At 50.8% G+C, this 14,089-nt stretch overlaps 1 protein-coding gene across 5 annotated transcripts in view; it reads left to right on the forward strand.

Annotated features, from left to right (window-relative positions):
* The window catches only part of LOC144178611 (uncharacterized), a 145,143-nt gene that overhangs the window by 89,432 nt on the left and 41,622 nt on the right, over window positions 1-14,089 (forward strand). For 3 of the 5 annotated variants that reach the window (XM_077706591.1, XM_077706590.1, XM_077706592.1), the window contains exons 2-3: window positions 11,837-11,982; window positions 13,483-13,549. In XM_077706591.1, coding sequence (XP_077562717.1) covers window positions 11,929-11,982; window positions 13,483-13,549 — 121 coding nt within the window. In that variant the 5' untranslated portion in view covers window positions 11,837-11,928. Of the gene's footprint in view, window positions 1-11,836; window positions 11,983-13,159; window positions 13,550-14,089 lie in introns of those variants that run through there. The other 2 variants (XM_077706589.1, XM_077706588.1) reach the window with 2 other exon arrangements.

Here is a 14,089-nt window from a genome sequence, read left to right on the forward strand (position 1 = left end):
GTGATGTTATGGTAGGCGTCACGAAACACGATTTGGCGGGAAAATCAGTTTTAACTCAAATTTTTAAATCAAATTAATCGAATTGATTACTTTCCTAGTAAATAAAGCATCACTTGCTTCCGGACAAGCGCTGGGGGCACTATAAAACCCGAAATCTTTCGAATAAAACAAGCGGGTTTTGTCTGCATGGCCCCTTTAAGCTAGTATGTCTTCCCCCTCGCGTTTGTTCATTGATTCACGCTGATGTTTCCTTATCTTCAAGATTTACCCGTACCGTTCTTCTTTCAGTGACCCGTTGGGCCGCTGTAAGTTTTATTTCAGGTTTCGAGGTGCCTAATGCGATCCAAAGTGCCGTTACCCCCGTTTGTTGTACCAGCCTTGTCAGTGACTATATACGGTTGCTCGTTGCTCGGGATTTCAGAAGGACTACCGAATGCAGCCCACCCCGCACTTATTTCGCTTTTCATTTCATTTTCATGGTTTGTGTCAGCGCCCGTTTGGAATGGGTGAATGGAAAATCTGAGGGAAAGTGAGAGAAGGAGAGGATAGAGAAGGGGGGCGGTGGCGTGGAAAATGGGATGAAAGAGAGAGGGCACTAAGGAAGGACAAGCCGAGAGGACGATGGCAATAGGAGTCGAGCACGAGGGAGAAGGGGAGGATGACGGTAGAAGGATGCGAAGATGGAGAGGAAGATGGAGACGGAAAGCGAGGGGGAGTAGAGAAGGGGATGAGGAGTGTAGGAATGGAGCGGAGAGAGGAGTGTAGGAAGGTGGAAGGGTGAAGGGAAGTGATGAACGGTCAGAGGCGGAGGAAAGATTGTGAGGATTGGGGGGTGGAGCGAAGAAGAGGTGCCGTCGTCTTTGAACCGTCTGCAGAGAAATAAGATGCGGGCCAGTGTTTTCCTGGGGAATGAAAGACGGACTGATTTTAACGTTGCAGTAGAGGAAGCTCTTTCGATGAATGTGTTCATGCGCAAAAATGCTATTCTAAACTGTCAGGCCGGAAAGGTCACGTTGCTTAAGTGGAAGGACACGCGAGATAGACTAGGCAAGCTTGAATAGACTTGTGACATTAATGGGAGGCTCACCTGTTAGCATTCCTATGGGACTTGTTACTTAATGACCCACGGGCTTAAAAACCATCGCGCACGAATAGGAAGTGTTTGACAAATGCATACAAACGTTCACAACGGCCAACTTGGCTTAATTTAGAAATATGTGACTTCGATACTGAAATAAATACAGAAAACTCTCACTTGCTAGACAGCTAGCGCCATCCAGTTAAAACCAGATAAACCGAAATGTGTTTCTTGTTTATTTCAACAAGGAAGTGATACAGTTCTGAAAGAGCCAAACTAGGCCATTACGAGCATGCCCATTTGTTGGTAAACCTTTTCGTAATGGTACACGATACTTTTTAAACCCGTGGTTCATGGAGTGGTAAGTCCCATAGTCTGCCGTGGATTTGGCTGATGAGTATGAGTTTACGTTAAACGTGAGTTTAACGGTAATCACCCGTGTACCGAAAAGGTGTGTAGCTGGGAGTTCGGGCATGTTAGTCAGGCCCAATCCTTCTCAACAAGAACAAAGAATGTCGACAGTGCTGACCACAGTAAAATATGCTCCCAACGTGCGTCCCGGAATGAGCACCCGCAGCTCGCTGCAACACAAAATCCCTTTCCCTAGCGACACGCGAAAGAGACAGCCGAGCCCTTGGCGATTCGCGTCGCAGAGTTGTCGCCGTCGCGAGCGATTTTTTGGTCGCTCTTGCTGTCCGCGGCGAGCGGGGGATGAGCGGGCGACAGCCAGCTGGCGCGTAATCGCGTTGCTCACGGACGGCATTGTGCGGCCGTGAAAAGTTGGCCAGTGAGGGCCGGGTATAAATAAAGCGAGCCGCAACAGCCGAGAGCGTAGGAATGCGGGAGAGAAGCTCCTATACCTGCCTGTGCATCGCTTTCACGCGACTCGGAGGCGATTAACACTCCCTCTCTGGCTCTCACCGCCGCTCTCTTTCGGAATTGTTGCCAACCGGGCCCAGCGGTGGGCCAGGTGCTGTGGCGGGAGAGAGAGAGAGAAGGCGGGTGGCTCCTCGCGCCATCGGGTGTGCGTTGGCCGGCCCGTCATCCACCGCTACTACCATCGCGAGGCATGGTGTCAAGCGCTACCGCCTAGATAGGGAGAAGGACTGAGAGGATGCCTCGCCTCCTCTTCGGCTGCTCGTCCCTTTCATATTTCTGCGACGGGCATCTGCTTGCAAATTCCTGGCGTTCCGCCCTCTCCCCCTGAGGTTGGTACGCGGAGGCGAGGAGGAGGAGGCATTAAAGCTTTTTTCCTTCTGTTTTGTTTGTCCAAACGGTGGTGTGTGTTGTGGAGTTCTTCTCCGCACTGCCTCCTCTTCCTCCGCACGCGTCTGTGCAGCCGCTCTCGCCACGTATCTCCCTCTGCCATCTTCCTCGCCGCACTTCTCTGCCTTCTTACCGCTCTTCGACCTTACCGCGTTTTTCCCGTTCCTCCGCCTGAGCCACGCGCTCGCGTGCAAACCGCGCGCACGTTGCGCACGCGCTCCAGCGTTGTACGCTTGCTTTTCTTTCTTTCTTTCTTCTTTTTCCCCAGCCATCTTCCCCACTGCGGACTCCAGCATGCGGTTACCCCGTGGTCCGGCATCGTCCGGCGCTGGGTGGAAGCGAACGCGGCTGCGTGCCGGCGGAAACCGCTCGAGTCGGTGTTTGCGTGCGTGCCTGCGTTGCGAGGGCTGGGCGCATGCTGGATGAGGTGGCCGGGTGCCGTACTCGTTCCTCGGAGTGTTGCTGCGCCTCCCTCCTCTTCCCCCTCCTTTCTGGCGTCCCACCTTCTTTGAGCGGCCGCTGCTGCTGATACTCGCCGATGGCATTCGACCGGCCCTCAGTGGTGGTGGCGGCAAGGAGCGCCGCCGCATTCCATTCGAGCGATCCAGTCAGCGCCGTCTTTCGTACCTACATTCGTCTCATTTTAGTTATTATTGGACGCGAAATAATAACACGGCAGCAGCGGAGTTAACGGCCGACATCTCCTCTCCGATCCCCTTCACGGAATCTCGTGCATGCAACGCTCGCGCGGTGCCCAATGCTGCGTCGTTACCTTTTTTTTCTTTTCCTCTCTCTCTCTCTTGCTTTTCTTTTTACCTTCGCATTCATCGTCTTTTTTCTGAGGTTGCGAAAATACAGCCGGGGGACTTGGAGCAGTGAGCAGAGGTGGCTCTACATTTTTGGATGCAAAAAGATCTTCCCCATCATTTAGAGCGTATCTGTCTTTTGATCCTGCCTACGACCCGAGCGGGGTGAATTCCTTCTGCAGTCTCTTTCGGTCGTCGAGGACGGATTATACCTACAATTCATATGGACGGAAAACCTGGCTTTAGGGAAATCTAAAGGAAGTCATAGTAAGGAACGGTAATAACTTTGGTGTAGGAGGTTACAGCGGGAGAGTTGGTGGATATTGCTTACATGAAAAGCAGCGCCCGTAAGGTATGAAAGAGAAAACGAGATAACAACGCCGTGCCACCAGCTCTGCAGCGTTTATTCGCTGATCATGTTATCTTTCAACATTCGCGTGAAAACGCATTCACGCATCGCTTATTGCCATAGGTCCGGAGCGGCGGAGTGTTATTTGTGACTGCACTGTGCAGGGCAACCTATGCAATCCATTATTTGACTATCTAGCAGACCTCTACAGCGGTGTACCCTTGTCAAGCGCAGAAGATAGGTCCACCTACGAGGAGTGTAATTCGGCGCTTGGAGTGAAACTTTAATTGCGCGGGGCTACTAAACGGCAAGAAAGTGTCATTCGTATAGCCATGACAGTGAGAATGGCGTCGCCGCAGTTTCGTACTGCGTTTTTCGCCGAAAGCTGCGTACATGGTTTCTTAACAGTCGCAAATATGTAGAAACAAGTTTTCCTCCGCATATAGATTAGTGTGCCGTGACTCCTCATACGCCACTTGCGGCAACAGCAGATGCTTATTAACGCAAAAAGTGTGAAAACAGCCTTCTCCTCCCCAAACGCCTCCCGGCGGTACAATTTGTGGCATTACGAATCTCAAATGGGGAAGAAATGGATTGGTAAAGCCTGCCTAAGCGCCTTTTTGAAACACGCCGAGGAGGGATATGTAAATGTAAAAAAAAAATAATAATAATAGCCATTTTCTTAAGAGAACGGGGGTCAAAACGCGAAGCTTTTTCCTGTGCAACCTGAGTCGAAGTCCAAAATCCTAACGGCGTCGACCGTGTCCGAATGGCGCAATGAGATAGACATCGGCTGCATAACGCGAGGAACCCATGGGTTCGATTCCGACAACGGGAAGCGTGTTTCCTTTTGTCTTGAAGCGCGTGATGTGCATTCGCTTATCGTCGTCGTCATTTTGGGAAAAGCATTGCGTAAAGTTGGCTTTCCTGCAGTGCGTTTCCGGGAAGGGATGGTCGCCATCAATTAAGCACAGAAAGGTTCGCTTTAATAAGTGACTGCGGGAACTTGTGCTGAGCACATGCCTTTCAAAAAAGCGCGAACTTAAGCTCTTCAACATTTTTAGGCAGCTGATTTTGCTACAGCTACTGTTCAGGTTTGTTTAAGTTTTGATTTAAATTCAGTGTTTTGCGTGGTCATAAATACTGTCAAAAGGGTTGCGTGGCAGCACTAAGCAAGGAAAGGGCCGAGCCACAGAACAGCACATGTATTTATTACAGAAAGTAGCAGCTGACGGGCCAGCGGCAGCGATGCCGGGGAGTACTGACTGCTCGCGCCACGAGGCTCATGCAGTGCATTTCGATATATATATATATATATATATATATATATATATATATATATATATATATATATATATATATATATAGTAAAAGAGAAGACTAAAGGGTAATGAACGAACATGTATTAACGTTTCGGCTTGGGGCAAGCCTTCGTCAGAATCGTCATTCTGACGAAATCGTCAAGCCTTCGTATATATATATATATTTTTTAACGCGGGAACTATTGCCCCTTTTCCCTGTTTGGGTTTTTGTATATGCGGCAAACCAGTCGGAAAACCAATTATTGGTTCAGTCGGCTAAGCGACGTGACGTCAACAGCCGCGCACTCTTTCGGGGGTTGCAAAAGTGATGGGGGACCCCACGAGGAACTATATTGGTCCGCGGCATAATGTCAGTTGCACATGCAGCTAAAGTCACCCCCACATATTCTATGTCCGCCTTCTGAGGCTGACTTTTATGCTCATGCATGTCATGTTGTCGAACGATTTACTCTTGCAGCTAACAGTCGCCCTGACGCTTACGTGCTGCCTTTTGTGTGTCAGGCTTTTTTTGCATAGCTGGCGTGTTGTGCAAAAAGCCGACCTTATAAGATGTGCTACGCCGGGGAAATTTTAACGTCATGCAGCGAGGCCACATTTTTGCATTGGCAGTAAGGTTTCAAGAAAAGGAAAATTGAATTATGGGGAGGGGGTTTTGGGGAAGGCTTCGCTGACCCCCTCGGGTCGCCGGACCTTCAATTGAGAGGCATTGGCGTAGTTCATTTCACAAGATGTATGTAACGCAGTGGATGCTACATTGTTATCAACAGTTCGTCCGCATCAGCGCGTCTAACTCACCGGAACGTTTCTCGGTTAACGGTCGAAGAAAAGCGACAACGGCATTGGGGCCTTTGAATTACTCTTTTGTACCCCCACTTTGCAGGTGTAACCGAAAGGCCCCAGCGCCCGTTGTCTCTTTTGTTCGACCGTCTACCGTGAAACGTCACGGCAAGTTAGACACGCTGATGCGTACGGATTGTTGACAAGCAATGTAGCACCGACTGTGCTGCACACAGTTTGTGAAATGAACCAGTATAACTCTATCGTTCCGCGACACCTGTCGCGTGACCTGGCAACCTATTCGGAGCTTCTCGTTTCGGACGCCCTTCAGGACGCTCGTGCGGGCGTGACCGAAAGTGGCTACGCTATAAAGCGGGTGCCCCCGTGAGAACAACAGCCCCTCGTATTTACGGCTCTCACCATAAGAACAAAAAATTAGCAGTGGCTTACCTCGGCTATGCCAGGATATACGTAGCGGGAGCTAAGGTTCAGCTGGTTATTATTAGGTTTCGTGGTTGTGTACGATTAGCTGATTATCATGCTTAGTGCTGCTAAAACGATTTACAATCCAATCCAATCCAGTCCAGTCCAGTCCAGTCGCGGCGGCTTCGGCTCCGGCGCGCCAGCTGTGCGCCGTGAGACGTCACTGGTCTTCGCGCATGCGCAGCACGGCTCTCCAGGAGCCACGCGAAACTGCTCCACCTCGGCCAGTGTAGCTCACGCTACAAAAACAAAATCTGAAGGGGCGCAGGACGAATCTCCTTCCCCGGTTAAATCGTCGAAGCAGCGGTTTTTATCTGCAATGGTGTCAAAGGGATCATTACGTTGGTCCTTCTGTACAAGAAAGTTACTCGACCTGCCGTTATTTTCTGCGGAAACGGGGCAAAGCGGGCGTTTTAAGCGAGGTCGGTTGAAAAAAGGTACAAATGCGTACGCGGCTGTTCTGGCGTCACAGAACTGGTTGCATTCTTAGCTCTGTGTTGGCATGCGAGCCTCCATTGGCGCACAACTTTTCGGACAGAGCGTGATCTAACGGAAAATTAAGAGTTTCCCGACCACAGAGCCCCTTTGGCCGAAAAAAAAAAAAACCAAACAGAAAAAAAAAGTGTTCTGCAGGCCGGACTCTCTCTCTCCGCCCCGAACTGGTCCATTTCTTCGGTTGCTGGTACTTTTAAGGCAGCCTCTTCGTCATTTTTGTGTGTGCACTTGGCGCTTTATCGGCTACCACGCAGGGTCCAACATCGCGGTCAATAGCAGCCGAGAAAGGAGGCGGAGGCAGGGAACGGAGAAAATGCTAAGACGCAAACGGGGGTAAAATGCGCCCGACCTTGTTATCCGTTACTGTAGGAGTGAACGGCACACTGAGCCGGCCGAAGGGAGAGCTCGCTTGTCGCGCATGCACCTTAATGACGGCACGACGGCCCGAATAATTTAAAAGAGCGGCGATTAGAAGTTGTCTTTCTCTCGTCCTAAACGGGGCGACCGTTTGCATAGTTAATGCCTAACCAGTTTTCAGCCCCCTTCCCCGCCCCTCCCACTCTCCCTTCGCTACCGGGGCCCCCTCTCCCGCTCAACGCTGCCGGCTGGCCGACTCGCAGTGTCGAAAGGGAAAGCGCATTTCGAACGCACGTCGATGCAACGATTAATCCTCCGCTCGCGCCGTCATATAGTGTATAGATGGCTGTCTCCTCTGCGCCTCGCTCTCTACGGCGGAGGGCTTTCTCCCCCCGTATAATGGACCTGGTGGGTGAAAGCAATAAATACTGTCCGCGTTCTATATCAACAGCGTCTGTCGGCACATGCGTGTGCGTACGTGCGTGCTCGTGTCGAGCTTGCTGCTAGCGCGTCACCCTACAGCCCCAGTTTTTGTTCCACTGACTTCTGTGGACGCGTTCTTGACGCTTTAAGGTTAAAACGAAACGTCCATCAGCATGCGGTACTCGTTCTTCACTTGTTATATCGTCGTCGCACCTGCGTCGCTTTTCAGAAAAAAAAAGCTTCATTATTTAATCAAAGGTTCGAATACCGTGAATGGAATGATGATTGTTTCGTATCTTGGTCAGTGCAAATGGGCTCCGTGTTTGTTGGGGCCTCTTTGAACGGACGTCCTTTACACAAACTTTGTGAGGTGGACGCGGCTGTATTGGACCGCGCTGGCTTTGCCAGTGACGTTGTTAAACAATCCACATTGTCGCGCAAACTACACTATTTTGAAGTGCTCGATGTCGGCGAAAATTTGAGTGCTAGTCCGCAACTATACGTGTATCGAATCTGCGGGTATATTTGTTAGTTCACAATGGCGTTGTGGGCCTCATTTCCACCGTTCTTACCTGCCTAGGTTCCGTGCACTGCAAGAAATGCTAGCACTTAAGTTCATCGCTAGCCACGCCGGTAGATGGCCTAACGCTGTGAAGGGATGATATATAATGTCGGAGGCGTCGCGACAAATCGGAAGCGAGTGTCGGGACTGCGTGACATAAGGGACAAGTGGCTACATCGCATTGCAAACATAAGGCAGATCTCCGCTACGATGGCTACTGGATACACAGCACTTGTCGTGAAGAAGCGCGCCCTCTTATGAGCAGATCGCCGAACAGCAGTGACACTATCACCGTTCCCATGAGGCGCCTGAAGCCGCACAGGACACTGTACACATTGCAAAATGTCTAATTAAGCTAAGGTACTGGTCAGAAGTTACGTTTTACGAATAAATATCCAGTAATCACTCGTTAATACGAACTCGGATATCTCAAAATATCGGCTGAGTCGAAACATTTTCTGGCAGCGCATTTACCTCCCATATAGGCGCTGTGTATTTGCCCCCTTTATCTCGAGACGTTTTTTCGGGGTCCGCGGATATCTTTAAATGTTGACAGAGAGGACAGGAGGCGAAACACGCTTCAGGTAGCTGATAAGGTCTCCGTTCGGACGCCTCTCCCACTACGCTCCGAACGCGCTCGTGAGCAGCAAAGTTATGGGGAGTACGCGCTGTACGAGGTCGATGTCCCTGTCACCGGAATGATCTCCGACGCCTGCATCGCTGAGATTTTTCGGGAACGGCGCTGCTGATCACGCGGACGACGAGCAGCCTTAAAGGCCGACCTCCATGCAGCGAAGTTTCTCGGCGAACTTGGCGCGGCGAACGCCGTGGTTTGACGCGCCGCTCAGTTTTCGTCCACCCCAACCTCCATGCAACGTGACCCGGCGAACGCCGCCGATGGAAGACAGGACAGGAAGTACAACGAAGTACGAGGCTGTGATTGGCTGCGGCCTCAAAATGCAGTTTGCCGCTTCCGGTCGCGTTCGCCGCCGCACGTTCGACATCTAGCTCGCGTAGATCGCCGGCGAACAGCCGTATTTTCGACGCCGGCGGCGGAGCGGCCGCCGCCGGGCGACGTTCGCCGCCTCTTCGCCTACATTTCGCTGCATGGAGGTCGGCCTTAAGGAGGGCCTGCAACGGCAGAAACAAGAAACATGCTGCCTCTGCATCGCAACAATAAATGGATTCAATAAATGAACCGGACTTCTATAGCCCCGTTCATTTATTGTATATTGGCTTTAAACCTGCCATAGCCTTGCTGGAGCGGGTATTGTTCCCCACTTTATTTTCCTTTTTTCCTAAGGGGGGGGGGGGGGGGGGCAGGGAATTTTTAAAATGATTTAAAAGAATGTAGCGGTGGCGGCCAGCAATTGATGCTATGCATTGAGCAGCTCGGGAACGCTTTTCTGGGACTAGATGCGAACGTGAAACAGGCCAGCATCACGCAGTTCTTTCTTCAGCACTAATAACAATTTGTTTTTCCTGCGAATCATTTTGCCTTTCTTACAAAAGCTCCCCCTGTGCAGTGGGGCTTTTGTTGCTAGCACTAGCTCTTATTTCAGTGACCTAGCCACAAATTTTCGGCATTTCGGTAACTCGAAACTCCGCTTATCTCGAAATTTTTAGTGGATTTTATGACTTCGAGTTAATGAGGGATTACTGTATTACAGCAAAACGTATAATGCAACACACTAACCAGTAACAGACTGCCGGTTAACTTCCGTTCTGAAATTGTTGCAGCTCAAATCCTTTACAAAACACACAGGCCGATTTTATGTTCACAAGTTCAGATACAACGTTAAATACCATAAATAATCATACCCGAAAATATTTTTTCCATCCGGGTCTTAGTCTGCACAAGTCCCTGTCAACGATCGCCCAGGGCCTTCTGAACTTCTGGACTAATACCTGTGACGCACGGCAACGCTAGATCTCCTTTAAACTAAACCCCTTTTGCCACGTCAAAAGACATTTTGTGGAAAGGAGTGGCGCTCCTGACACCCCGATTTCCTTTATGTAGTTCAGTTCTGTGGAAAAGGCATGCACACTAACAAAAATAAAGCGCGGGTAATAGGTCTTTTTCATTATTTTAGAGAGGAACCGTGCGTTTTATTGTTGTTTAGAAAAATAAATGGGTTGTTTCAACCATACAGCCTTTTACCCGCAACCATTTTTTGTTATATTGACTGTACTGTATTCTTTTGCTTGTTTTCCCCCCTACAATAATGCCCGTTAGGGCGATGTAGGTACCTGTATAAATAAATAAATGGGTAATTTCACATATATGTATTAAACAGCAACGATGGAGTGCTTTTTTAGCTTATGTTTTGTGCCTAATCTGGCAACAGTGGGCAAATGTTTACAAAAATACATTACGATTGGGCTTGTTTAGTGCAATTTAATTTCATTGCAGTTTTAAAAATTTATGAAAGTATTATGAAATCGCATTTGGTCGCACTAAGTTCTGAGAAGCTTATGATTTGCAAGTGCCTGCTTACGAGGCTGCGCCGCTAGCTGCTCCTTTTCGTTCGGGAAAGGAGATAGGCGAACACCCCTTACGGGAAATGCCCGCTGCGGTGAAGGAGATTCTCCTTTGTCGTGTGTCATCGAGGCGAACGCCGTTTCGGTAGCAGTCTTTCTCTGCAAAGGCCTTTTAGGTGCCCGTGTGTCAGGGGTATAAGACCTTCTGTCGCCTTTGGTCCGCGCACGGCAAAAATTAACTACTTTTGGTCAAATGAAGCTCACTCGTCGTCCTCATCCCTGGTTTTTCATCGATCCTGTCAAGCCCACAATAAATAAAGTCGACTACAGCAATAATAAACACTGCACTACCAAAAGCGTGTGGAATGTAAAAAAATTTAAACAGCGTTGTCAATAACAGAGACGAAATGAAGTCGAAATAAGTGTTATATGCTGGTATCAGGGAGGATTTAAATCAGATGAAGACAATTTCGGACATGTCAAAGAAAATACTGTTGGTGAAGCTGAAATTTTTGTGTTTACAAAGTCACGAGCAGTATGAGCGAAAACTCCCGAGCCGTTGGACAAGATTAGTTGCATTAAGAGTTAAGGGGTACTTAAGCCTGCTTACGTGCTTTGAAGTCGGCTTATTTACCCGCCGCGGTGGCTCAGTGGCTAAGGCGTTGTGCTGCTGAGCACGAGGACGCGCGTTCGATTCCCGGCCGCGGCGGCCGCTTTTCTGGTGGAGGCGAAAAGCAAAAACGCCCGTGTGTACGAGATTTCGGCGCACGTTAAAGATCCCCAGGTGGTCAAAATTAATCCGGAGCCCTCCACTACGGCGCGCCTCATCGCCTGCGTTGCGTTGGCGCGTTAAACCCTTCAATCAATCAAGTCGGCTTCGTTAGGCGATACTTGTCAAAATCTACTGCTACATCGTGTTTGCGTCTCTATCTTCGCTTCGGCAGGCAGGCTGGCTGCACTTCACGGCACAGCTTACCCAGAATCCCATTGGCTCGCGTGCACCGGCCACGTTCTGCTCACGCGCCGCCACGTCTACCCGTCACGCGATATGCGGTCCGCAGTGCTCCGCACCGCACGCGTCATGCTGAGCTAGCGTCGTGGGAACGCACTCGGCTCTAATTCTGGAGGAACCGTACTTCCCATATGTACTCGAATATTTTTTTTATTATTATTATTTCTCTTTACAGCGGCGCCGTTTCCTGGACCGAACAACAACGCCTGCTTTTCGCACAGGGGTCACTTAAGAATGACATGGAGGGGTAGTGCTCCATTTACAATCCTGGAACGCGTGATGCATCTATTCTTTGTACATGTTACATTGAATACTTGGAAGCTGCTGGGTCATTTGGCGCTTGTTGTATCAGAAAGACGACAATGAGAGCTCGCTGGGGGAGTAGAGGAGAGGCACCGAGCTCTGTGTTATCGCCCCACTCGCAGGAGGCTCGACGTGGTGGCTGGCAGCAGCAGCAGCGGGCGCCGCCATGCGTGCGGGCTGCGGCAGCAGCTGAGCTCCGGCTGCTCGTGGCGCCATGAGGGCCCGTCCACCGCCCCCGGTGCGCTCCGCCGTCGTCCAGGGCGTCCCCGTGAGTACTGTACACATCAGTGCATGCTTGGCGCTGGTGGTGGGGGTGACTTCTTTGTCAGCCGGGAGCGGTCTTTTTACCAATGTGCTGCGCAGTCGACAGCGTGCAGAACGTGCCGAGATTTTGTCCTCTGTGTCTCTCCTTCGCGTCGCCCTTGCGCTGATTGTTCTACAACTATTGGGGACGGTACGGGAATCACTGGGGTGAATGGTTACTCTTGTCTCTCTCCTCGCCCACTCTGCAGGGGTGCACCTGTGCGCGCGGTATGTACCGGCTCATTACCGTTCGGCGGTGGTCGGGAGGAAACAAACCTCCAGACAAGGGTAGTGTTTATGTAGAGGAACCGTTGACCCGAGTCAAGTGTCCTCGGCATTGGATATATATAGTTTTCGGATAAATATATTTACTACCGGCCCACAGCGGCTTGAGGATGATGTGGCAGAGGTTTCTCTTTTGTTACGGGGCTCTGAGGAGGAGGAAAGGAGGCGCCTCAACTCTCCGGTTGCTGTCTGTCGTGGAAGGAGACCGTGCGGTGAAGGCGATGCATGGGCGTACAGATAATATACTGACATGGGACATCCGGCAGCACAAACGGGCTGGAATCCACTATTCACCATGTCCTGGAGTGTTAGTGCTGGGCCGAAATTCGTCCTGGCGTACTTTGTTAAGCGAAAACTGGACTGGGCTATTCTGCAGCTGAAGGAACATTTCAGGCCGTCTATTGCATGGCTTGGCGCATCGCGGCCCTTCACGTTTCCTCACTCAGTGTATCAGTGTATCTAATTTGCATGGCTTGGCGCATCGTGGCCCTTCACGTTTCCTCACTCAGTGTATCAGTGTATCTAGTTTGAAGTAAGGCGGGCCTTTCGGCGATTTAGAGGCATCTTAAAACAAATGCACATCGTGCGCAAGCTGTCAGGGTAAAGTCAGCCCGATTTTGCGTGTTTTTTTCTTCGCTCTCGTCACGGGTAATATCGCCGGTATTAGAGCGTACAGCTGCTTTTGAAAGACTAATGGCCGCCATTAGGCCGATCCCGCTGCAGTTGGGTTTCCGATAGGGCAGCTCGCAGAGTAGCAACGCATCACTCGATTAGAGGACAGAAAATAATGAGCCGAAAAAAAAAAAAAAACGAGAGTGGTGCCTGCATGGGAAAAAAAATCAGGAGGGGTGGCGTCTAATAAAATGCCTCGGTGCGCACTCGCCTCTCGCTATCATGATCATTCCTGTAGTGAGCGGGGAGAGGAAGGTATCCCCCTGCAACCGCTGTGGCTGGGGGAGGGAGAGGGGGCGAGAGACTGGTGGAAGAGAGCCCGGCCAGCGGCCTCCTCCTCCACCGTGGATGTGATTGGGGCGGCCGGCGAAAGCGCGCCAAGCATCCATGCTCGCGCACGAGGGATGCCCCCGCCGCGCTCTTCGGCGGAATGCGATGCATGAGCGGCGGCGGCGCATGCGGCATCTGCAGCAGCCCCACGGTGTGCTTTCTTTTGGCTGCCCGTCAGGTTCCCTGGGGGGTGTCCCAGAACGACCTCGAAGCCGTCGAGGACATCCTCTCGGCCACTTCACTCGGTAAGTGCTCTGCCGTGTGCTACTACTACTCCGCTTCTTCTGACCGGAGCCGCTGTCAGCTAGTACGCGCGCAAACACGGCCTGACTGGGATGTCCCGCATGTACTGACTGCTCCACTGCCCGCAAAGCGGCCTTACCACGAGCCACTTGTGCTTTGAACCCATCGGTGTGTCTAGAAACGGTGACTGTGCTTCAAACTTCTGTTGGGAAGAAACAGCTTCTTTCAGAAACTTATCTCACTCGTGGGGTTTTAGTGTGCCCTGTGGACTCGCAGCTTAAGTACTGGAACTTGCAAGGGTTGTGGCCTGGGTGAGCATTATACTAATGGAAAGCGCAGCTTTTTTACACGAGGGCTGACAAGCCTCGTGTTGTCCTCGTTTTGTGAGACGTTGTCGTCGTACGCCTGCACTTTTAATTAGTGATAGTACTAGCGATGAAGTATCCAGGGGCTCAATATCTCTGACATCTCTACAACACTTTCAGTTCTTACGTCTGACGCCTCACGTGATGCTGGGATACCCACCGTTTAATCCTCACCAT

Source organism: Haemaphysalis longicornis, unplaced genomic scaffold (genome assembly GCF_048455015.1).
Source record: "Haemaphysalis longicornis isolate Haplotype H1 unplaced genomic scaffold, Haemaphysalis longicornis Haplotype H1 scaffold_4, whole genome shotgun sequence".
NCBI classification, from domain to species: Eukaryota; Metazoa; Arthropoda; class Arachnida; order Ixodida; family Ixodidae; genus Haemaphysalis; species Haemaphysalis longicornis.